This window comes from Sturnira hondurensis, unplaced genomic scaffold (assembly GCF_014824575.4).
Source record: "Sturnira hondurensis isolate 20B ecotype Veracruz unplaced genomic scaffold, ASM1482457v3 Scaffold0006505, whole genome shotgun sequence".
Taxonomy (NCBI): Eukaryota; Metazoa; Chordata; class Mammalia; order Chiroptera; family Phyllostomidae; genus Sturnira; species Sturnira hondurensis.
The window spans coordinates 6879199-6905770 of NW_028079136.1; the positions used below are offsets into that span (position 1 = coordinate 6879199).

The 26572-nt window shown below is 38.9% G+C and overlaps 1 protein-coding gene across 2 annotated transcripts in view; it reads left to right on the plus strand.

Annotated features, from left to right (window-relative positions):
* The window catches only part of SBF2 (SET binding factor 2), a 424767-nt gene that overhangs the window by 306673 nt on the left and 91522 nt on the right, over positions 1 to 26572 (plus strand). For both annotated transcript variants that reach the window (XM_037050085.1, XM_037050086.1), the window contains exon 17: positions 9129 to 9197. In XM_037050085.1, coding sequence (XP_036905980.1) covers positions 9129 to 9197 — 69 coding nt within the window. The remainder of the gene's footprint in view (positions 1 to 9128; positions 9198 to 26572) is intronic.

The window sequence follows — 26572 nt, forward strand, 5'->3', positions numbered from 1 at the left end:
GAGGCAAACTGGAGAAGAGACAGAAGGAAGCATGGCGTTGTGCACAATGAAAGGGTAGACGCAGTTGTGGAGCCCAGGACAGACACCAAGCATTAGAAAGACATGCCTCTTTCCACTTCATACTTCCCTGACATCCTGTGGGAAAGGTACTGGGCACCACAACCAAAAGAACTCTTTACCAGCTGATCACTTTTGTTTCAGAAAATTGGCCTCCTTCTGCAGCTGATCTTAAAACCAGTACTTTGTGGTACTGTCGTTCTACACGCACTAAAATCCTGGGGATAAAAGCTAGAATCATAAAGGGTGCTTAGAGTGATGGCTCCTTTCACATGGGAAAGAAGTAAAAACCTCTCAGGTTTTCAAGTAGAACAGAGTCTAATCATGCGCAGACTGATCATAAGTTTCTTTTAGTGTGTACTCTGAAAAATAGGCCTTCTTTGTTGTTTATTTTTGAGATGTAATTGACATACAACATTTTATTAGTTTTAAGTGTACAACATAATGATTTGATTCTTGTATATACTGCAAAATGTTCCCAATAAATCTAGTTATTATCATCCATCTCCATACAATTACAAATTTTGCTTGTGATAAGAAGGTTGAAGACCTTCTCTCAGCCACTTTTAAATATACATTATTATTATTATAATCACCATGCTGTACTTTACATCTTATAACTTTATTTTATGCCTGAAAGTTCATACCTTTTGACCCCCTTAGCCCATTTCACTCACTGCCACACCCCCCACCAGTCTGTTCTCTGCTATTCCTGAGTTCTGTTTTGGGGTTTTGTTGGGTTTTTTAGATTCCACATGTAAGTGAACCAGTAATTTCTTTTCTGACTTTTCACTTGGCCTAATGTCTTCAAGATCCATCCAAGTTGTTGCAAATGGCAAAATTTCCTTCTTTTTTTGGCTGAATAATAGTATATACATGTATAATTTTCTTTATCCATCCATTGAAGGATGCTTAGGTTGCCTTCATGTTTTGGCTACAGTAATAATGCTGCAGTAAACATGGGGTGCATATATCATTTCCAGTTAGTGTTTTTGATAATTTCCTGTGAATATCCAGAAGTGAAATTACTAGATCATATTGTGCTTGTATTTTTAATTTCTTGAGGAGCCTTCATAGTCTTGCATATTGACTAAACCTATTCCATGATGGAAGCACTTCTGTCTGGGAGAAAGCAGCTCCCCTACCCCTCACTGGACAATTCAGGTTTTCCCCATACGTCCTTGGCAACTTTCAAGCTGCTATTGTAGCACTGAAGCTCAGAGCAATAAGTTTGAGTAAGTCTGTGTGCAAGACCAGGCCCTTTAAGAAGAACACCTAGGACTTCGGAAGCCCTGCTTCTCACTCAGCCACCATCCCCACTGGTTTTCACAGCCAGAAGTTATGGGGACTTATCTTCCTGGCGTTGGAACCCTGGCCGGAGGGGCCTGATGTCGGGCTGCAACCCCTCACTCTCAGGGGGGCCTCTGCAGTCAAGATATTTTTCCCAATTTTTAATCAACACTCATGGGTATTGGACCAACCTGTTGCTAGTCTCTGCCCCTCCTACTAGACTCGATGTGGCTTCTTTATACCTTTAGTTATAGGACTTCCATACAGCAAGATTTCAGGTGGTTCTGAATGGAGGTTGTTCTGTAGTTCAGTAGTAATTTTGCTGTGGTTGCGGGAGGATGCGAGTCCTGTGTTCATCTATGCTGCCATCTTGAGCAGAAGCCTTAATTTCTCTTTATGATAGTGTGTTATTAGTGTATAGGAATATAGCAGACTTTTTATGTTAATTTTGTGTCCTGCATCTTTACTGATTTTGTTGGTTAGTTCTAACAGTTTTTTGCTGGAGTGTTAAGGGTTTTCTATATGTAAGATTATATCATCTGCAAATAGTAACAGCTTTACTTCTTCCTCTGTGAATGGAGCTCACTCACTCTCACTCTCTCACTCCCTTCCCCTCCCCTGCCCTCCCCTCCCCTCCTTTTCACCCTGGGTTAGGACTTTCCATACTATGTTGAATAAAAGTGGCAAGAGTAACATCCTTGTCTTGTTCCTGATTTTAGAGAAAAAGCTTTTAGCTTTTCACCATTGAGTATTATTTTTAGCTGTGGGCTTCTTGTACATGACCTTTTTATATTGAGGTGCATTCCCTCTATATTCACTTTATTGGGGGTTTTTAATATCATGAATGGATGTTGAATTTTGTCACATGCTTTTCTGCATCTATTAAGATGATTTTTGTCCTTTATTTTGTTAAAGTGGTATATATCACATTGATTAATTTGCCAATGTTGGATCTTCCTTGCATCCATGGAATAAATCCTAGCTCATTGTGGTGCATGATCCTTTTACTGTTTTGTTGAATTTTTGTTTGCTAATATTTTATTGAAGATTTCTGCATTCATGTTCATCAGGGATATTGGCGTGTAATTTTCTTTTCTTGTGCCTTTATTCAGTTTTGGTATCAGCATAATGCTGGCCTTATAAAATGAGTTTGGAAGTGTTCCCTCCTCTTCTCTTTTTTTGAAGAGTTTGAATGATTGCTATTAATTCTTCAAATGTGAAGCCATCTGGCCTCAGACTTTTGTTTGTTGGGAGATTTTTTGATTACTGATTCACTCTGTTTACTAGTGATTGGTCTGTTCAGATATTCCATTTCTTCATGATTCAGTCTTAAAGATTGTATGTTTCTAGGAATTTCCTCATTTCTTCCAGATTGTGAAAGGCAGACTAGGTTTTATGCAGATACACACAAGACCTGTGTGTGCTAAATGAATAATGTGTTTCGCTCACGCTGGCACCCAGAGTGTCCATATTAGGTCTTACAAACTACTTGAACCTGGTAGCTTCTCTCTGTATCTTGAGCTTGGCCTTGCTCCTGCCTTTCCCTCCTATACCCTCAACCCTCTCCTCCTGTCCAAACCTTAGTCACCCAATTTAGAATAAAATTTTCCCCCTTCCCAATTCTGCCTGTTCATTCACGGGGCAAAAAAAGTATTCCTGATCCCTCTTCTCCAATAAGAATCCAAACTTATATCATTTTATTAACTAATGTAACCCCGATAAATTCAATAAAGTTTTTAAAAATACCAATTTAAATTTTTCAAAAAAGAAAGGTGTTCAGGATTTGCACATTGTTTTCTTAGGGTTCCCAGGACTGCTTTCATGTTACTCCCCTGACTTTACGCAACACTTTACACTTACTGAGTGTCTTATCAGTGCTTGGAGAAAAATGTATTTAGCCACAGGGTTGATAATCCATGCCTTTTTTTATCTTTAAGGGTGGTTAGATGTGGTTAAGTGAGTCTTGCTTTCATGTATTTAATTTATTGTATTTTGATTTTCAAAAAGATTTGAACCTGATTTTGACTTTCAAAAGACTTTTTTATTTTTTAAATAATGCTACTGAGCATTTATAGTCCTAATTTAAATGTTTCCTGCCAATTCTCATATTTAATTATTTACAATGGCATTCCAGAATATTCTTGAAACATACTAGTTTCAACTAATAAACATAATATTCTCGAGGAAATTATAATTACTAGAAGACTTCTTTTGCCTAAATTATATGTTTCCACAGTTGCCATTTTAGATTTAGTTCCATACCCCATTGCATTTAAGAGTCAAAAAAACATAGAGGTTTAAAGCACAGATGCTGGAGTAAGACTACCTGGTTCTGAGTCCTGGTTCCTACATTTGTGACACTGGGTATAACCCTAGGCAATTATTTAATCTGTGAATGACTCAGTTGCTTCATCAACAAAACGAAAATAATTATAGTATCTACCTCCTAGAGATGTTGTAAAAATTAAATGAAATAATTTATGTAAATCCATAGTTGAAACATGTCGGACACTCAGTAAGCACTCAGGAAACGTTAGCAGTTGTTACTGTGTGCCAAATGCGGAGCTGGTCTCCAGGAATATAACACTGAAGCAGCTCTTTCCTTCACCTTGGGGCCTGTGGTGGCCTGTAGGGGATAGGACTTTGGTAACAAATATGTGGAAAGCTCTGCCCAGGGCTGTTTTTGATGGTTGTAAGTGGGGTCCCCGAAACCAGAGGCAACACACAGCTCTTATTAAAGTTGAAGGTGTTTATGCTGGAGATGAAACTGAATTCTATCTAATTGTGGTTATGTGTACAGAGATGTGTACAAAGTTATGTGTACATCTCTGTGTACAAAGCAAAGAACAACACGGTGACTCCTCGTGGCAAACCGAACAAAACCAGAGTAATCTAGGGAAAGGTAAACTCATGCTCATGGAGACGGAGGCATGGTTCGTGCTAAATTCCAAAGCAACCTCCTGCTAAGGTCATTAGACGTAGAATTCATATAATGCTGTTCAACTCAGGGAATTAAACTTATTGAAAAGTAAATAAATAAAAGTGGATTTGTTATTTAAAAAAAGGAATTGAAGTAGCCTGGGGCCAGTCTCTCAAAAACTTGAAGCTTAATAGTTAAGCTTAATTTGTCAAACCTGGTATTCACCTTTTATCCCAATGGGAATTGTGGTACATGTTAAATAACCATAGTATTCAAAATTCTGATACATTTTCTATGGACATATAAGTTTATTTAGCATTAAAACACGACGTAAGGCTGCAACTAGAGTAAGAGTCCTTTTGTTTACTTTGTGTTTTGAGCACTATACTTGGAAGGGTAGAGAAATATAAGGGATAATGTATTGGAGGTGGCAAGGAGGGGAATGTAAATGACAAAGCAAGACATAGACAGTGTTCCTAGGGTTATTAGATATGGTAGGAATAACTATGATGTGGAATGAAAATTATAGATAAAGCTTGTAGCAAGAGGGATCAGAGGGTTCGTTGGGTATGGAGTTGGGTCTACACCATGGAGGATTAACAAGCTGAGAAGAAGAGTTTGGGTGCTATCCTGTAACTGTCAGGTCAAAGCTGACATTTTGGAGCAGCAGAGTACCGTGATAAAAAGAGGTATTTTTGGCTTTGGTAGTTTTAAGTTTTGTTTCTATGTAGAAGATGCAAATGTTCTCGATATTTGAACAATTCAAATATTTTTTCTGAGCTATATCTACTAAACTAAAAAAAATCTGTGACATTTGTATGTGAGATTGTGCAAAAGATAGTTGTGCCTTTCAGTCTTTTTTTCTTTAATGTTTAAATATATCACTTTTGAGAGATTCCAAAGCTTTATGAAACAGAAAAGCTGGCCATGACAGTTCAAAGGTATACAGATCGAAAGTACGAAGTAATTGAAGGTAATGGGAAATTAAAATTGCAGGGCTCACTCTTAATTGTAGCAGGAAAATTAAAGGAAAGCTACATAGCAAAGTTCAGAATAAGACGTGTGTAGTATTCAAGTCCTTGCAAGTTTATAAATTGCTTGGTATGTCTGTAACTACACCGCTGTTATGTGGCAGAAGCACCAGGGACTTCAGGATGTGTATTTACGGATTGATCCCCCAGTAGATAACTGCACTGCTCCGGAGTGCTATTGCTGTGGCAGGCGTTGGGGACTCATTGTTTTAAAATTTTTCCATTTTTCAACCTAATTAACTTAGAATGACTCTAACGTGATTTGCAAAGAATTTTATATTTATATTTTGCAATCAGCATTTGACTGGCGCTCAGGTTTGAAACATGCACTAAAATGTGTAAACATTTTGTAAGATAATAAATAGCTCTTAAATGTTTTAGGATTGCCTGTTTCCTGCTAATTGGTCATGGATTGAAATTCCCCATTGTTTAATTTTTTTTAATTTGTGGGAAATCTTTATAAATGAGTGTGTTGGGCTTCGTATCACAGCTGTTGTCATTTAAAGTTTGGACAGAATTATTACAAATGAAGCCCTGCTGTGAAATCAAAGTCAAAAGGCATCTTGGCATCCCAGCCATTTCCTTAGGAGAAGATTACAGCTCGAGTCTGTTGAACTTTATTGCCTTGGGCCTCATGACATTCTTCAGAAACATGCAAGGCATTTCTGTTAAAGAAACTCAGATGTGCCGGGACACAGGGGATGACATTCTTGTGCATAGCAATGTCCTAAGCAAAGGGGTGAGGAATAAGTCAGGAAGAAAAAGATGATTCACACTTTTGCTGTGTTCTGGGATAATTTTATAAAATCCATGGAGATGATAGAGAACATACAGTGATGCCATGTAGAAAAAAGATAATGATGTTTTTCTACCCGGCCTGACTGTGTGTTAATTTCCAGTTTTATTCAAAGAGGTATACTTGACAAATAAAATTGTAATATTACACACTTAAAGTATCTGACATGATGATTAGATATAGTATACATTGTGAAAGAATTTCAAAAACTTGAGTTAATGAACATATCCATCACCTCATGTATTCACATATAGACCCCTTTTTGGTAGGAATACTTAATTTCTGTTTTCTTAGCAAATTTCAATAGTGTTATCCACTATATAGCAAATTTCAAAAGTGTTATCAACTATAATCGCCATGTTATATGTTAGATCCTCTTCTTATTCATCTAAACATTCAAAGTTTGTTTTTTTTACCAACATCTCCCCAGTTTCCCCATGCCCCAGCCCCTGGTGACCACAATTTTACTGTTTCTGAGTTCAACTTTTTTATTTTGATGAGATATTTGTCTTTCTCTGTCTGGCTTGTTTCACTTCTGTAATGCTCGCCAGGTTCATCCATGGTGTGCAAATGGCAGGACTTCCTTCCGTTTTAAGGTTGAATAATATTTCACTGTGTATATACCAGTGAGCCACATTTTCTTTATGATTCCTTCATGGGTCACCACTTTGTTTTCATACCTTGTCTTTTGCAAATAATGCCTCAAGAACAGGAGAGTGCAAATAATCTCTGTAAGATAATTTTATTTTTGGATCTATACCCAGAAGTGGGGTTACTGGATTATGAAGTGGTTTTGTTTTTTAGTTTTTTGAGGAAGCTCCATACTGTTTTCCATAGTGCCCATCCCAGTTTACATGATTGCCAACAGCGTGTAAGGCTTCCCCTTTCTCCACTGCCTTATTAGCACTTGTAATTTAAGCAGTCCTAACAGATGTGAGGTGATATTGTGGTCTTTTGCATTTCCCTGATGACTAATGATGTTGACTACCTTTCAAGGTCCCTGTTGGCCATTTGTATGTCTTCCTTGGAAAAATGTCTATTCAGTCCTGGTGGGGTGACTCGGGGTGTTGTCCTGTACATCAAGAGATTGTGGGTTCGATCCCCGGTTGGGACACATACCTAGATTGCGGGTTCAGTCCCTGGTTGGGGAGCATACAGGAAGCAACTGATCAATGTTTCTCTCTCTCTTTCTCTCTCCCACTCTAAAATTATATATATATATATATATATATAATCTTTGGGTAAGGATCAAAAAGAAATGTTCAGTTTCTTGCCCATTTTTTATTTGGGTTATTGGGGGAGTGGGGTTTACTGAGATGTATGAGTTCCTTAAATATTTTGGATATTAATCTCTTACTGGACAAGTGGACAATCTCTTACTTGCAAATATTTTCTCCCATTTAGTAGGTTGCCTTCTCATTTTGTTGATGGTTTTCTTTGCTGTGCAGAAGCTTTCTAGTCTGGATCTTACCGTGTGGCTTATTTCACTGGTCATAATGTCCTCAAGGCCCATCCACATTGTAGCACATGTCAGAATTCCCTGCCTTTTTCAAGCTGAATGACACTCCCGTGTGTGTGTGTGTGTGTGTGCGTGAACATGTACGTGTGTACACGCATGTTTTGTCAGTTCATCTGTTGGGTTGCTTTTGCATTTTGGATATTCTGCGTGATGCTGCTGTGAATGTGAAATGTACAAACATCTGTTCAAGTGACTGTTGTTTTGGGTACATACCCAGAATAGAATTACTGGATCATGTGGTAATTCAATTTTTCAATTTTGAGAAATTGCCATACTCTTTTCCTTAGCAACTACACTACTTTACATTAACACTAAGATTTTCTGACTATTCCAACAACAAATCTTCAATGGGATTTAGCATCAGTGATATTTCTTGCCTGATCAATAATAAAATACCCTTTGTATATAACATCAAGGGAGAAAAAATATTTACAAGTAATTATAAGATGCATTCCAGTCTCAGAGAAGTTGAAATGTCGGAGGTGGAGAGGGGAGTGTGTCTTAGATTCAGTGAAATGCAGTAGTTAAATGTGCTAAAAACTTCCTCCAGATTTTTTTTGTATAAATTACACACTGTATCACAGTTTTTGTGAAGGAGATGGGTAAAAGTAGCTGTTCATCATGAGCATTTAGCTTTAGGACATATATATGAGGTCTATCCAGAAGGTAACCAGCCATGTAATATGAAAAATAGAGACATTGGTGAAGAAGATATAATATACAAGAAATATTGTACATAAGACAAGGGTGCCTCAGTCCCCTTCAAAATCAGTATCTTGGGACTTCATAGAGTTTTCCCAATAGCCATCAACTGCCCAGTCATATTGTCCTTAATCTCATTGATGGTCTGAAATATTTTCCCTCTCAAAGGTGATTTTAGTATTGGGAAAAGCCAGGAGTTTCAGGGCACCAAATCTGGGCTGTAGGTGGGGCTGAGTCACCTGGGTGATTTGGTGTTTCAGAAAGGAAACTGCACCAGACTCGATGCGTGAGTAGGCATGTTGTCATTGTGATGAAGCTGCCAATCACCATTTGCCCATAGCTACAGCCTCTGAATGATCCAAATAGTTTCTGTGGAGGAATGTTCAAACATAATGCAAAATTTGATGCAGATTCTTTGCTCTACTTGCTCTATCATTTTGAATGCAACAGCCACACAGTACACATGCTCACTCAACAGTATCTACTACTCACTCCCACAGACTAGTACTCATGAGGTCATCATTGTTCACCCACACTCATTCCAGTCCACTCTCCTGGGCTGCCAGGATACATCGATGTTCCACAAACTGTTCTCATTATATTAACAATGGCTGGACTCTTTCTAGCCAGACTGGATATATATATATATTTATATATGTAATCTTGAACTTATCTTAGTGCTTCTTAGTAACAATTTGTAATAAAAGTAAAAACCCCTTAGGACAGTCAACAATATATTCCGCATTTTTGTTTCCACATATTTGTGATTTTTGGTAAATATCCTAATATTTATTTCTCTTTGTTTTGTATAAGGATTGTTCAAGTTTAGAAGAATACAACATTGCTGCAGCATTACTCCCTTTGACCAGTGCTTTCTATAGGGTAAGTTTAATTGACCTATATATAAGCCTATTATGATTTATATAAATGCATTCAGTACATGAATCTTGTCCTTTAGTGTATCTAAGACATATCTGTAGTTATATTTATTATAGCACTTATTATATACTTTGTGAAGAAAATTTCATCTATAATACTAAATCATCTCTTAAAATAAAACCACCCATTTTATCCCTGCTTTATTTTTAAAATATATTTTATTGATAATGCCATTACAGTTGTCCCATTCCCCCTTCATTCCCCTCCACCCTGCACACCCCTCCCACCCACATTCTTCCCCTTTAGTTCATGTCCATGTGTCATAAGTTCTTTAGATTCTATATTTCCCATACTATTCTTGCCCCCCCCCCATTTTCTACCTATCGTTTATGCTACTTATTCTCTGTATCTTCTCCCCCTCTCTCCTCCTCCCACTCCCTTGTTGCTAACCCTCCATGTGATCTCCATTTCTGTGGTTCTGTTCCTCTTCTAGTTGTTTGCTTAGTTTGCTTTGGATTTAGGTGTGGTTGTTAATAACTGTGAGTTTCCTGTCTTTTTACTGTTCATATTTTTTATCTTCTTTTTCTTAGATAAGTCCCTTTAACATTTCATATAATAAGGGCTTGGTGATGATGAACCCCTTGAACTTGACCTTATCTGAGAAGTGCTTTATCTTCCATTCTAAATGAAAGCTTTGTTGGATAAAGCAATCTTGGATGTAGGTCCTTGCCTTTCATGACTTGGAATACTTCTTTCCAGTCCCTTCTTGCCTGGAAGGTCTCTTTGGAAAAATCTGCTGACAGTCTGATGGGAACTCCTTTGTAGGTGTCTGTCTCCTTATCTCTTGCTGCTTCTAGAATTCTCTCCTTCATTTTCATCTTGGCTAATGTAATTATGATGTGCCTTGGTGTGTTCCTCCTTGGGTCCAGCTTCTTTGGGACTCTTTGAACTTCTTGGACTTCCTGGAAGTCTGTTTCCTTTGCCAGACTAGGGAAGTTCTCCTTTATTAATTTGTTCAAATAAGTTTTCCACTTGTTGCTTTTCCTTTTCCCCTTCTGGTATCCCTGTAATTCGGATGTTGGAATGTTTAAAGATGTCCTGGAGGTTCCTAAGCCTCTCCTCATTTTTTTGAATTCTTGTTTCTTCATTCTTTTCTGGCTGGATGTTTCTTTCTTCCTTCTGATCCACTCCATTGATTTGAGTCCCATATATTTCTTCCTATCACTGTTGGTTCCTTGTGCATTTTTCTTCGTTTCACTTAATGTAGCCTTCGTTTTTTCATCTAATTTGCAACCAAAATCAACCAATTCTGTGAGCATCCTGATCACCAGTGCTTTGAACTGTGCATCTGATAGGTTGGCTATTTCTTGGTTGCTTAAAAGTATTGGCTCTGGGGCTTTGATCTGTTCTTCCATTTGGGCCTTTTGGGGGGGGGGGCGGTCAAGTCACACCTGTTACATAGTGAGGGGTGGAGCCTTAGGTGTTCACCAGGGCAGAGCAACCCAGTCACTGGGTTGTGACACTGTACATGGGGGCGGGGTCAGAGAAGGCACATTGGTACTTACTTTGCTCTCTCTCAGATTTCAGTCCCTTCTCCCGCTTCCCACCAGCAGATTTGGCTCTTCTGGTGCTGGTTCCTGGGTGTGTGGTCTTGTGTACATTCTAGGACCCTGTGGGTCTCTTCAACAAATTCTCCTGTGAGGCTGGGAGTCTCTCCTGGCACTTCAACCCTCACAAGTGTTTTCAATCAGTGTTTTTAGGCTTTATTTCCTTGAGCTGGGGCCCTGGGTTGCACAGTCTGTCTTGCTCCTCATTTTCGCCTGGTTTATCTGTGTGTGAATGTGTGACCACAGTCAGCCAGCCACCTTGCACGCCTCACTGGGTGTGCCTGTTACCACCCTGAGCCTAGGATCTGCAAACCGCCACCTGTGCGCCCAGGTCCACCAGCCACCACTTTTTCATGCTGCGACCCCTCTCTGTATTGACATCATCTTTTCATCTCCCCTCCCAGCTTAAAGATTTCCTTTAATGCATATATACTAGTCTTCTCAGAACTTTTAGTTCTCTGTCTCATTCTTCAGCTAGCATGGAGAACACTGTTAGAAAAATAGGCCAGACTCTTCTGGATCCTAAGCTACCCGGGGAATTTGTCTTGATATCTCAGAGTAGCTAGAACACTTCATCCCATATCCAGCTAGCTTCACAACATCTAAGAGTGCTCACATGGGCACTTATTAAAGAAAATTTCCCACTTCAATATCAAACATATTTTAAAACTTAGATATTGTATAGAAATAAGAAGAAACATGGGGGGAAAATTGACAGTAGCAGCTCAATTGATCAAGTGACCCAAGTCACTTATGATTCTTTTTAAGCTGAATCCTTTAACCATGTTACAGTGTACATTAATAACGCTTGGACCCTGATAGCAGAAACACCACAAGTGATATGAAGTAAGGAATTTATTGTGGGGACCAACTGTTATGGAAGCTGTGGGAAAAGTTTATGGAAGTCTGAATTAGGGTCTGCCCCTGAAGTCCCCAGAGGTCATCACGGCAGCAGTCAGGAAGACAAGCTGGATGTGACACCGAAAAGAAACAAAGGCAAACTGGAATCTGTGTCTCTCTTACAAGTCCAATCTCGACAGTGCAGACAACCTGCACTGTTGTCTGAGAAGTAACACTGTTGGCCATGGAGCTACTAATGCACCTGGCCCTGGGCTAGGAGAAGCTGAAGGGAGAGATCCAGCAGGAGGAACTGGACAAATTATGAGCTCAGTTCCTTCTCCGTATCAAGAGGTACCAGCAGATCAGTGACAAAAAGTGTATGACTGCAGCAGCACCCGGCATTCTGGACTGACCTGCAGAGTGTAATGGCTGCTCCTTCATTTTTGCCTTCCAGATCTTGGACAAATTTCCCTTGTGGACAGCACTAACCTAGAACCATGGAGGGAAGAGAATTCTGAGAAATACCGTTTTGGCTTAGCTTTATTTAGACATTACAAAGCCATCACACTGTGTGGGGTTTTTTTAGTTTTATGCACCCTAGCAGGTGCATGCCATAGGAACCAGCAGGAAAAAGCTCACCAGACCAGGAAAAGAAACCACTCAGACTAAAGTGTTCCTTCACAGCCCTTTACTGGCAAAGCTCAATAGTGTGCCAGTTGGCAGTGGAGGACTGTTTGCAGGTCTAGCTCCTGTACCACAAAGCAGAGCAGAGAAGGGTAGGTTTGGAGGAAAGAGCAGTGTGTTGATAACTGACAGCAGAGTGTGGGTCATACTGATTCTTACTTTATAAATTTGTCTTATGGGAAATTATTTCTGAGGCATAGTGCATTTCTTAATTCAGGAAAATCTGTACATGCAAATTGCGTTATTGTAACCACAGATTGCAAATGAGCCATTCTCATACTGTGCAGTCAGTGTGAACTCCTGGGTCTTGCTCAGTATAGCTTCAGAGATTGGACTCAGCTGCTAATCTATTTTAAACTTTAAAACTTTAAAAATATTTTAATAACATTGATTAGTCTTATTTTAATGTTACACGTTTATTGAGCATCTCAACATACAAAGTTACTATGCCAGACAATATCCTAGGTAGCACTGTAAATCAATGTAGCCAGTAGGACCTTATTCAGTAAATAATTCCAACAATCAAAGGGACATTTTCTTAAATGAATTAATACATATACATGGTTAGAATTCAGATAATGCAGAAAGATACAAAGTACAAAATAGAAGCTTCCTTTCTCACCTCTGTCCCATTGCCTCTGACAGTTGATTTCTTTTGGGCAAGGAGGAGGGCAATTGGGCATTATTGCCAAAATGTACAAATAAAATTCTCTTTTTTAAAACCACAGTAATGAAACCGTTCAAAACTGTTTTCCTACCTTTTTTCACCTAGTAGTACATCTTGAAGATCCTTCCATATACTTAAATATAGATAGATACATACGTACCTAATTATAGTTAATGACTGCATATGTTTAAATGAAAAGTAGAATACATATACTTACCATTCTCATAAGAGCAGACTATCTCATTGGCCCAGATGAGATGTCGTACACACCTTTTATTTTTTTTTTACTTTAAATATGTTTTATTGATTATGCTATTACAGTTGTCCCATTTCCCCCCTTTTATCCCCCTCCACCCTGCAACCCCCCCTCCCACTCTCATCCCCCCTGCCCTTTAGTTCACATCCATGAGTTGTACATATAAGTTCTTTGATTTCTACATTCCCCANAAAAATCTCTTTTTTAAAACCACAGTAATGAAACCGTTCAAAACTGTTTTCCTACCTTTTTTCACCTAGTAGTACATCTTGAAGATCCTTCCATATACTTAAATATAGATAGATACATATGTACCTAATTATAGTTAATGACTGCATATTTTTAAATGAAAAGTAGAATACGTATACTTACCATTCTCATAAGAGCAGACTATCTCATTGGCCCAGATGAGATGTCGTACACACCTTTTAGAGCTTTACTTATTATAAAAGATGTTCCACTTAATATGGTCATTTTAGATCGTTGGGAATTTGTTATGGTTTCTTCCCCTGCTGTCCCTTCTTTCTTTTCTCTACTTTTAGTAAATTGAGTGTAGTTCATACTTCTCAAAAGGAAGGCTTTCTTGAAGATGGTGCCCTAATGGCCAGTTTTGATTGTTAGGACTACTCCCTGTTCTTGGGCAACTGCTAACATACTTTCTGTCTCTATAAATTTGACTTTTCTGGACATTTCACATATATGAAATTACATAATATATGTTTCTTTATGTATGGCTTCTTTTACAGAGCATAATATATTTCATGTTCACTCGTGTTGGTAGAAAATTTCTGTAGGACTACCAATTACAAATAAAGAATTTTCCATGCCCAGAGTGCCTTAGGGCACCTTCTGTATTGTTTCAAATGGTATCTAATTCAAAATATAATATGTAACTAAACTAATTACATTTTAACAAATACATTTGAAAAAATGTGAAATATTAAGCATGATTTCTCAGTTTGAAGAAACACATTTTACATTTTTATTGACATGATTTCACAGTTCTTTAATTTTTCTATTGCTAAATTTTAACTTTTGCTTACACATTCTGAGTGAACATCCACTAACATACCTGAATGTAAAAGAAAAAAAACCCTGAGACTTAGTTGTTATTTCTATTTCAAATATAAAAGCCCAACACAAGTGCATTCAGAGTGGTGTGATTGGAAAATATGTCTGTCCTTTGTGAAAAAGGTCACACATTTATGTAAGCCTGGCTTACCTAATCAGAGAAGCAGAAAGTAAACATTAAGGCATAGAGAACCACCGAATTTCCTGAGCCATGTCCTGTGTGGTGACCTTCCTGCCACCAGGTTCTACCAGTAATTCTGCCACCAACCCCTGCCCCCCCAAAATGAGTAAACTGGAATCTGTTATCTGCGTCTTTCATGTCAAAGCTTGTTATTTTCTTGAATAAGCCTGTGTATCTAATAGAACATGGTAAAGAACAGAAGTTCAGAGGAAGGTGATAGGAATAATGGTAGTTAATATTTATTGAATTGTTGCTTTGTCCAAGATGTGACATTTGAGTTGGCCGTACCTAACCAACCTAATGAATATTATTCCTATCTAAGGTGAAGGAAATGTGGTTTAGAGAGCATCTGTACCACTCAGCTAGTAAGGAGTAAAGCCAGGGCTCAGACTCAGCTTTGTCTGAGTGCGGAGCTCATATTCTTTAAATATATCAGAATCGCTCAAGGTGAGTCCCAATTTAGGCATTATACTTCTGGGAGCTTTTTTTGTCTTTTTGCTTAGAGGTGTTGAATTGGCGTCACTCTTGCCCATTCATTTCTCCAACATACATCCCATGAGGGTGGCAAAGTCAGAAAATGCTGATTAACTGTATGTTGCAGTTAATAATTGTCACATTATTTATTAATCTCTAATTTCCACATATTTCTAGAGGAAAACATACTAAGTACTCAAAAAATTACACCAGATTCACTTTTATATTTCTCTGATGATTTAGGAGTTACTTGAGTAACTAAGTGGCTTTGACTCTTAATTATTACTGTGGATCCTACTTGTCCTTCTATAGATAAGATAGCTTGTAGGTAATGCTAACTGGTGGAATCCAAACAAACTCACATTTATGATTATTATGATTGCTACTAAAAGAAAAATCTTATAATAATACAAAAAATATAGATATTCCAGTATTCCATTTCCCCTCCATTGACAAGTGACAAGAGAGTTTCTTAAAAATCTGTAAAATAGGAAAAGAATTTTATTGTTTTAGACTTCATGATCTGCATACATTGTATTTCCTAATAAAAGGTCTCAAACGATTACATTTTTGGCAAAAAAAAAAAAAGAAGAAGAAAATGGGGAGCCTGTTTTCATCTTTTCTTCTGCTGTAAAGTCAAATACTAATCCTAAAAATAAGTCAGCCAAAAAATGTTTGAGAGTGAAAACAAGCATCAACACTGGGCTGAATCCAAATTTGGCCTGGAAAAGAGATGAATGTGTTTATTATTGCAGATGCCTCCAGCACAGCAGAATCTCAGAATGGCCAGAGAAATGGTGTCTTACATGTTTCTCCTCCCCTCAACTTCCCCCTGTGCTCCAGGACGGCCTAACATCCCTCTCCCCCTCCCTCCTGTCACAGCCTCTTCGTGCTTCTCTCACTTCCTTTTTCCAGATTTAGAAGGCTGCTCTGTTCTCCTCAAACTTCTGCTTCTGAGAAACCATGAATTATAATTAGTGTGGAGCTGCTGTTCTTCATTAATATGAGTTCATATTTACTGTTTAAACTAGTGATAGAAGGCAATGGTGGAGTCATTTACTCCGAAGCTCTAGAGTGTATATTAAATTTATTGTGTTTTCCAGTGAAGAATTAACAAGTATTTTTGCAGTATTTTTCTAGACTTTTCAACTTCTTTCATATTGTGATCAAAGGTTTGAGACCCTTTTGGTTTTTTCTTCAGAAAATAAAGCAGTCTACTCCAACTCTGTTTTTTTCTCTACTCCAAAAGAAATTTAGTGTAATTCAGTTCACTTGGCATTGAACTTCCACAATGTCCCAAGTATTAGCAATAGAAGTGAACGAGTCAAGGTCTCTCTACCCTTGAGGAGTGCATACACTTACAGAAAAGGTAGTAAAATAAATTATAATGTATAGGTATTGGAAAACAAACATAACATACATAGTATCAGTACCTTAATTCCTGGTGCAACATGGAACACTGCACAGAAATGGTCATGTTTGTCCCTTGAAAGATAAAGAGGCATTTGTCTTATAGCTGGGGATATGGTGAGGACTGGGCAGGCAGGGAGGTCATAAATATTACACACAGTGGAGACACCGTGAGTCACTACGGGGACTTGTGAGTGGAGATGGAGGCAGAAAGGAAAGGCAGTCTGTGGCCAAGTGTGCCACAATAAGGAATTTTAATAATATATATATATATATAAAACAAGGGGTTTTTTTTACTTCTACACTCATACTTTTTCAAAAATGTTTAAATAAACTAATGGCAAAACCAAGATTTAAAGAAATGTGGTTACTTAGGAGCAACCGTCAGACCATTTAACGACACTTTATATGTAAAGCCTTCGTCAGGCTGTCGGCTCTCCATGCTTCCTGGGCTCGTTCCTTGTTCTCGCCTCTCTTCTTTCCTTTCACAACCCTCTTTCTGTTATTTCTTCTGCTTCTTCAGCTCATCTTAGCACATCCTTCAACATTAATGTACATGAAAGCTACACAGAACAAGACACTTGTGTTAATGTTACAGGAAGCTGTTATTCACAAAGGATAATTTATTACCAATAATTAACCTTTAGCCTCAAGATTTATTATCAATTTCCAATCAAAACTGTTAACCCTAATCATTCTCTGAGAAATATCCACCTTGGAAGAGGGACCTGCCATTTCTTCTAAATCACTGTATGTTCCCAACCAGATTCTTGGGAACAGGAAGATGGTCTGACTTGACTCACATCTTAGTTTTTTAATATTTGTTTTTGTGTACTGGAATTTGGTGCCTTAAGAGAAAATAGTGTCTACTATACTAAGACATTGGGAGGATTTGATGTGAGTACAATTATTGTGAAGAGTGTTTTATATCCCAAGAAAAGATTAGAATCTTGGTTATATAAAGCCGACAGCTAAATTCTAGAAATTTTTCATAAGTGGTTTGGGGCAGCAGCCTAATTTTAAAAGGAGAATTATAAATGCAGATGAAAAAAATGTATGTGCAATGGATTAGGCACCATTTTTTAAAAGAATCTGTAAAATGATGGTTGTAATTGCTTTCTTTCACCCAACTTTGTTTCCTCACTGATAATACTGGTTGATTTATTTAATTTGGTTCACATCAAACTGAAGGCTACATGTGATCTAGACCTAACTGCAAAAGCAATTATTTATGTATTTTTCCAAAGTCACTGAGGCCCAATTAAACTGAATGACAAATTAGGAATAGTGACATCCATAAGACCCTACCTATGAAACTGCCATGTGACTGTGCCAATCACAAATGTATTAATGTTAATTCTGCTATAAATATTGTAACTACCATAGAAAGAATACAAATGAAAGAATAATAATAGACTTCACGCCAAGATGGAGGCATAGGTGGAAACACTGTGCCTTCTCGCACAACTAAGTTTATTTTTTTTATTTAATTCTTATTTAAGTACAGTTTTCTGTCTTATATTCCCAGCCCTGCCCCCCTCAGTGTTCCCCACCTCCCTCCCATTTCTGCCCCTCACCTTAATTATTGTCCATGTGAGTCCATCTCCTTTTCCCCTATGATTCTCTCCCCTCTCCCCTCTGGACCCTGTCACAACTAAGTTTAAAAGCAACGAAGTTTTAGTAACAAAAACACAGCCAAAACACAAAATCGAACTATACGGAAGTCCTACAACAACGAACCATTCAGCCAGACCGGTAAGAGGGGCAGAGTCAGAGGCTGAGCAGGGTTGGGCAGGAAAGATCTTTCGGTCAAACCAACCCAGGAGCAGAGGCGGCAGCAGTTGATGGATCCCAGGCGTAGGGTGGCAACAGGGTGGATCCAATGAGGGCATAGGGCGGCTGGCTGACGGCGGTCACACATTGACATGCAGATAAACCAAGCGAAGGAGCAAACAGTGAGACAGACCGCTCAGGCTAGGGCCTCAGCAATGGGAATTAGAGCCGGAAAACACCAATTAGAAAGACTTTCTCAGGGTCAGGGTGCCAGGAGAGGCTCTCAGGCTCACAGAGAATTCGTTGGAGAGACCCACATGGTCCTGGAGGGTACACAAGACCACACACCCGGGAACTGGCACCAGAGGGGCCCAATTTGCTTGTGGGAAGCCACAAAGGGACAGAAATCTGAGAGAGAGCAGAGCAAAGTGCCGTTTTTTCCCCTCTCTGACCCCGCCCCCACATACAGCGTCACAACCCAGCAACTCAGTTGCCCTGCCCCAGTGAACACCTAGGGCTCCGCTCCTCATACATAACAGGTTCGAACAGACCAAAATATGGCTCAAGAAGAACTCAAAGCCCCAGAGCCGATAACTCTAAGCAATTAAGAAATAGCCAACCTATCAGATGCACAGTTCAAAACACTGGTGATCAGGATGCTCACAGAACTGGTTGATTTTAGCCACAAATTAGAGGAACATATGAAGGCTAAACTGATTGAAATGAAGGGAAATGCACAGGAAACCAATAGTGATGGAAAGGAAACTGGGACTCAAATCAAGGGAGTGGACCAGAAGGAAGAAAAAAATGACCAAACAGAAAAGAACGAAGAAACAAGAATTCAAAAAAATGAGGAGAGGCTTAGGAACCTCCAGGACATCTTTAAACACTCCAACATCTGGATTATAGGGGTACCAGAAGGGGAAGAGGAACATCCACGAGTGGAAAACTTATTTGAACAAATAATAAAGGAGAACTTCCTCAATCTGGCAAAGGAAATAGACTTCCAGGAAGTTCAGGAAGCTCAGAGAGTCCCAAAGAATTTAAACCCAAGAAGGAACACACCAAGGCACATCATAATTACATTAGCCAAGATGAAAATGAAGGAGAGAATCCTAGAAGCAGCAAGAGATAAGGGGACAGTCACCTACAAAGGAGTTCCCATCAGACTGTCAGCATATTTCTCAAAAGAGGCCTTACAGGCAAGAAGGGGCTGGAAAGAAGTATTCCAAGTCATGAAACCCAAAGACCTACAGCCAAGATTGCTCTATCCAGCAGAGCTTTCATTTAGAATGGAAGGACAGATAAAGTGCTTCTCAGATAAGGTCAAGTTCAAGGGGTTCATCATCACCAAGCCCTTATTATATGAAATGCTAAAGGGACTTATATAAGAAAAAGAAGATGAAAAATATGAACAGTGAAAGGACAGCAAACTCACAGTTATTAACAACCACACCTAAAACAAAAGCAAACCAAGAGGACAGCTAGATCAGGAGTAGAACCATAGAAATGAAGAACACATGGAGGGTTAGCAACAGGGGAGTGGGAGGAGGAGAAGGGGGGAGAAGGTACAGAAAATAGCATAGACAGTGGGTAGAAAATAGATATGGGGGAGGGCAAGAATAGTAGGGGAAATATAGAATCTAAAGAACTTGAGACACGTGGTTATAAACTAAAGGGGGGAATGGTGGGGGGAGGGGTGTGCAGGGTAGAGGGGAATGAAGGGGGAATAGGACAACTGTAATGGTATAATTGATAAAATATAATTTTTTTTAAAAACCTACATTCAAGATTGCTCTATCCAGCAAAGCTTTCATTTAGAATGGAAGGGCAGATAAAGTGCTTCTCAGATAAGGTCAAATTCAAGGAGTTCATCATCACCAAGCCCTTATTATATGAAATGTTAAAGGGACTTATCTAAGAAAAAGAAGATAAAAAATATGAACAGTGAAAGGACAGCAAACCCACAGTTATTAACCACACCTAAAACAAAAGCAAACTAAGGACAGCTGGCTCAGGAGCGAACCATAGAAATGGAGATCACATGCAGGGTTAGCAACAGGGGAGTAGGAGGAGGAGAAAGGGGGAGAAGATACAGAGAATAAGTAGCATAGGAGGTGGGTAGAAAATAGACAGGGGGGAGGGCAAGAATACTATGGGAAATACAGAGTCTAAAGAACTTGTAACGCATGGACATAAACTAAAGGGGGGAGTGGTGGGGAAGGGGTGTGCAGGGTAGAGGGGAATGAAGGGGGGAATAGGACAACTGTAATAGCATAATCAATAAAATATTAAAGAAAGAAAGAATAATAATAATCCTAATTACTAACATTTCTAACATACTGGGAACTATGCTAAATGCTTTAGTCTAATAATAACTATTATTTACATTTTTTAGATATAATCAAGTTATTATTTTAGTTCTTCCTTAAAATATGGTCTGACTTCTTGTCATCAAAAATTTGGGCTTATCTTAAATTCAGATATCTAAATTTTAGAAAACAAGATGCTCATGAAATAACATTTCTCTCATAGATTTTCTAACACTTGATAGTTTGATTTGCATACAGAATTCACTATGAAATTCTTTTTTAACATTTTACCCACAAAGGTATTACTAGAGTGAAAAAAGCTTTTTTATTTTTCTTAATAATACATTAACATTACATATTATATGTACTATATGTAATGTAATATATAGTAATATGTTATTATTAACCTGTGCTGAGCTGTTCTTCATAGGGAATATGGGGTAATAGATGATGCCTAGTTACCACAGATACCCCCAAGACTGTTAGCTGATTTCAGAGAGGAATTGAGTTAGTTCTGAGCCGTCCATCGTTGTATGCCATGTTACCTCCATGATTAATTCAGCTTATGAAAGAAAATTTTCCCTGTGGAAAGCTAACTGATTTTAGTGAGTGCAAATCTTCACCCACGTCTCTAGACCTACTTGTACATGTGATTTACGGTTCAAATAACATTGATTTCTATGTAAGATACATTTTATGGGGAATTTTTAATTATACTCATTTTAAAATAGAGGTCAATTGAATTTTTGTCTGGTTCTATCTTTTTTAAATTACTGATGAGTGTAATAGTCTCATGGAAAGAGGAGGCACAGGGAACCCGGACCACCCACTGCCACCGCTTGAACCACAGACCCCCTGAGGGAAGTCTGCCTGGAGGGAGAGGAAAATCGCATCTCAGTGGGACCCACCAGTTACAAAGGGGAGATCCTACTTTGTTTCCCTCTGTTTGCAGACACTGACTTTTCTTGAAGGCATGAGATTATTGGGTCTGACATTTGGCTGGTTACCTCCCCCTTCACTTCTGGTCCTGAAGTAATGAGAGGTGGCAATAAATATAGCATGGGGACTTAAGTTAAGACATTTAATAAATCATAGCTAATGTGAGTGCTGCCCCATTCATTTGCTTAAAGGGAGTGGGTGTCGAGAGTTCTCCTTGTTACATCTTTACACAATTGGCTCTGGTTGTGATACGGTCTGGCACAAATAACGCCCCTTTTATTACAAATTGTTTTATTACAAAATCATAAGCATGTAATTCTGTAACATAACAATATCACACTCGAGCGCACCATGTGACATTTTAGGTTAAATATTCAAATTAAAACTATAAATTGTTACACCCATATTATTACCCTACCAACTGCACTCAAGCAGGTGGTACTTCGGCTGGACCCCGTGCACTTAGTGACAGCCCGCTGCTCATCTTTCCCACTGAGTGCACTTGTGACTCATTTTCAGTAGGTTTGTAGTTTGTGATGCATTTTGACTAGCCCACTTCTGCAACCATTTATTGAGTACCTGCTGTGTGTAAGAGGCTTCACGGGTGGAGGTGATGATAGTGGTAGTGGGAATTGAAGTATATTAAGCACCTACTACGTGTCCAGCATTGTGGCTAAGCACTTTACATGCATTAGATCATAATCTTCATGACAATCTCATAATCAAGGGACTATTGTTTCCATGTTAAATTTGAGCAAACTGACTCTAGATAAATTTAAATAACTTGTCAAGGTCATACAACTAGGAAAAATAAAAAGGTGAAATTCAAACCTAGGGACTCCTACCATGGCAATATAGTGTACTGGGTATCCAGAAACAACCCTCCCCACCCAAATACCTCCAGCAGCATCAATAAAACACCGAAAATGTTGGATAAAATACAGATATCTTACTAAATGCTTAACTAAGTACAAGGAAGTGATGGAAGTCTTCAAGGAAGTGATGGAAGTCTTCAAGATGAAAAATAGAAAGGAAGCAAGCACCTAGCGTGGTGTGCTACAGCCGGAAAGTGGCAGCTCACCGGAAGCCATCTAGCAATACCTGGAACCTAGAGCCTTCGGGATTGGGGGGGAGACTGACGTTTGTAAACATATTTATACTTATAAATGTCACAGATTGTTACCCTCTTACACACTTCACTGCTTTCACCTGTGCCTCTTCTGTTCTATTGTCAACACAGCTGCCGGAGTTACCATTTTAAAACATAAGTAAAGTCATGTCATTCCTCTGTGCAAAAATCCTCCAGTTGCTTCTCATCCTTCTCAGAGGCACTTTTCCTAAATTAACTCCATGGTGGCATCCCTCAGTTTCCTCGTGTCTTTGCTTAAATGTCGCTTTCTCAGTCAGGCCTCTCCGGTTAACCCTATTTAAAATTTTACCCATCCCTCTTCAGAAGTCTTACCCCACCTTCCCTTTGTGTATATGTGCGCGTCACACATGTTTATTGTATTTGTTTTCTGGGTCTGGCCACTAGAATATAGCCTCCAGTGAAGCAGCAAGTTTCATCTGTTCAGTAGTGTATCCTGTCTCTTGGATTGAGTCTTGTAATAATCAGTTTCAAACAATGAATGAAGTTAATGAAATAAGAAAACAAAAATACAATATAGATGGCCAGCTTTTCAAAAAGATTAATACCTAGACTTAATACTCCAGTAATTTTAACTCTAGAACCCATCCCTTTATCCGCTATACACAATACACACCTTCCAAAAGACAGCCCCCTTCCGCCCTCACAAAGCTTACCATCTAGTGAGTGGGCACACTGGAGTCACACTGAGAATAAATATCTCCATGACCTTGGTCATGTTATATTTTTTTATCTCTCTGTGCCACAGTGTCATTAACTGTCATATAAATAAGTATGATAATAGTGTCTGCCCTCTAGGGTTATTATGAGCATTAAATCGTGTAACACATGTGAAGGGTTTACTGCCCAGCACATAGTAAGCCTTCAGTAAATGTTAGTGACTGCTGCTGATTTTTGTTGTTGTTGTTGTTATTACATCTTTCCTCCTCATTCTCCTCCTCCTCTTCCTCTTGTCATAGTTAGCTCAGTTTTCCCAGCAAGTATTATGAATGTGGTAAAAACCAACCGGAGGTCATATATATAGGCAATAAAAGATCAGTAATGTGAGAAAGAATGGAAAGGCAAGGACTTCCAACCAAGATGGAGGCATGGGTAGATACACTTTGCCTCCTCACACAGCCAAAAGAAGGACAACAACAAATTTAAAACATAAAATAACCAGTAACCAGAACTACCAGAAAATTGAACTGCATGGAAGTCCGACAACCAAGGAGTTAAAGAAGAAACATTCATTCAGACCAGTGGAGAGGCAGAGACAGACAGTGGGGGCAGAAAAGACTTGCAGTAAGGCAGTGGCTGGAGACTGGGAGGAACAACTGGGGCGCCCGACAGACCTTGCAAACCAGGATTCCAGTGTGGGGAAAAGAAAGCCTCAAAACCTCTGGCTATAAAAATCTGGGGGGGTTGTGGCAGCAGGAGAAACTCCCAGCTTCACAGGAGTTTGTTGTATATTTTCTAGGACCCTGTGGAGTCCTACAGTATACACAAACCCACCCACTGGGAATCAGCACCAAAAGGGCCCAATTGCTTGTGGGTAGCAGGGGAAGTGACTGAAAGCCTCCATTGTTCCCTCTCTAACCCCTCCCCCCACGTACAGTGCCACAGTGCAGGAACATGGTTTGCCCCCCCCTCCCCGGAAAATAACTAAGGCTCCGCCCCTTACAATGTAACATCTGCACTGAGACAAAGAAACATGGCCCAAATGAAAGAACAAATCAAAATTACAAAAATAGAACTAAGCAATGAAGAAGTAAGCAACCTTTCAGATACAGAGTTCAAAACATTGATAGGATGCTCACAGACATGGTTGAGTATGGTCACAAAATAAAGGAAAAAGTGAAGGCTATGTAAGTGAAATAAAGAAAAATATACAGGGAACAAACAGTAAAGGGAAGGAAACTGGAACTCAAATCAACAATTTGAAACAAAAAGAAGAAATAAACATTCAACCAGAACAGAATAAAGAAAGAAGAATTTTAAAAATGAGGAACCTCTGGGACAACTTGAAATGCGAACATCCGAATCATAGGGGTGCCAGAAGGAGAAGAGGAACAGCAAGAAATTTAAAACTTATTCAAACAAACAATGAAAGAGAACTTCCCCAGTCTGGCAAAGGAAATAAACTTCCAGGAAGCCTACAGAGTCCCAGAGAACTTGGACCTGGGGAGGCACACACATAGGCACGTCATAATTACATTAGCCAAGATAAGGAGAGAATCTTAAAAGCAGCAAGAGAAAAGGGGACAGTTACCAACAAAGGAGTTCCTGTTAGACTATCAGCTGATTTCTTGAAAGAAACCTTGCTGGCAAGAAGGGACTAGAAAGAAGTATTCAAAGTAATGAAAGGCAAGGACCTACATCCAAAAATACTCTATCCAGCAAAGCTTTCATTTAGAATGGAAGGGCATATAAAGCGCTTCTCAGATAAGGCCAAGTTAAAGGAATTCATCATCACCAAGCCCTTATTATATGAAATGTTAAAGAACTTATCTAAAAAAAAGAAGATCAAAACTATGAATAGTAAAATGACAACAAACTCACAACTATCAACAACTGAACCCAGAAAGAAAGAGAGAAAGAGGGAAAGGGAAGGAACTAAGCAAACAACTAGAACAGGAACAGATTCACAGAAATGGAGATCACATGGAGGGTTATCAGTAGGGAGGAGGAGGGGTGAGAACGGGGGAAGAAAGGTACAGGGAATAAGAAGCATAAATGGTAGGTACAAAATAGGGGGAGGTTAAGAATAGTATAGGAAATGAGAAAGCCAAAGAACTTACATATATGACCTGTGGACATGAGCTAAGGTTGGGGAGAACTAAGGGGAGGTGCAGGATGGAAGTGAGTAAAGGAGAGGGAAAAAAATGGGACAACTGTAATTGATTATGCTCTATGTGAGCATAATCAATAAAATATACTTTTAAAAAGAAACAAATGGATAATCTGTTTATGAATTCAGAAAATCTAGGAAGTTAAAATGGCCATATTACCCAAAGCAATATGCAGATTTAATGCAATCCCTATCAACAAAAAAGAGAGAGAGACACAGAATAGAAAGACATAGTTTGTGTATTACTTTTCTGTCAAGAGAACTTTGTAATAACACTCCATGGGTGCCAGAAAAACAGCCCTCCCCCGATACACACACACATCACTCTACTTATCAGACTATCCACTCCCTACTTAAAGAAAGGTCATGTGCTGATTACTTGAACTGAAAACAAACAAAATATCTGACTAACTCTCCAGTGGTATCATGGCAACTGTATGTGTTCAGAAGTAGAGTGTCACTGTAAGGATTTGGTACTTTGGGTAGGAGGAATCTAAAAGCTCTAGTGAGGCCTGCTATCCATTCTTCCTACCCCCTCTAGCAAGATTGCAAGCTCAAATGCTCGAGAAAGGCAGACGAGTAATATAAATGACTGAGGGTAAATTGTGCAGAACTGGAAAATGCTTGTTTCATGTTAGAGGAACTACTTCTATTTAGTTCTGGTCATTCATTGTCAGGCACTAAAAATGTGGGCGTTGTGTTGCCAGATCTACTTTTCAAAAGATAGAAATCTGCTTTTGAAATATTTCCTAATTTTTTAAGATTAATTAATTATTTTATTGTATTGTGTTTTTGCATTACACACCATACTCTCTTCCACCTCCATCCACAACCCCCAATCACCACACTGTTGTCCGTGTCCATGTGTCCCCTCTCTACTTGTTTCCCACCCCCCTCAATCTTGCCCCAGAGCCATCAGCCTGCTCTCTATCTGTGAGTCTGTCTCTATTTTGCTTGTTAGGTCAGTTTGCTCATTAGATTCCAAATATGAGTAAAATCATATGGTATTTGTCTTTCTCTGACTGGCTTATTTTACTCAGCATAATGTTCCCCAGGTCCATTCATTCTGTCACAAAGGGTAAAATGTTCTTATTTTTTATGGCTGAGCAGTATTCCATTGTGTAAATGTCCTATAGCTGTTTTATCCACTCATCTACTGATAGATGCTTGCTCTGCTTCTGCATCTT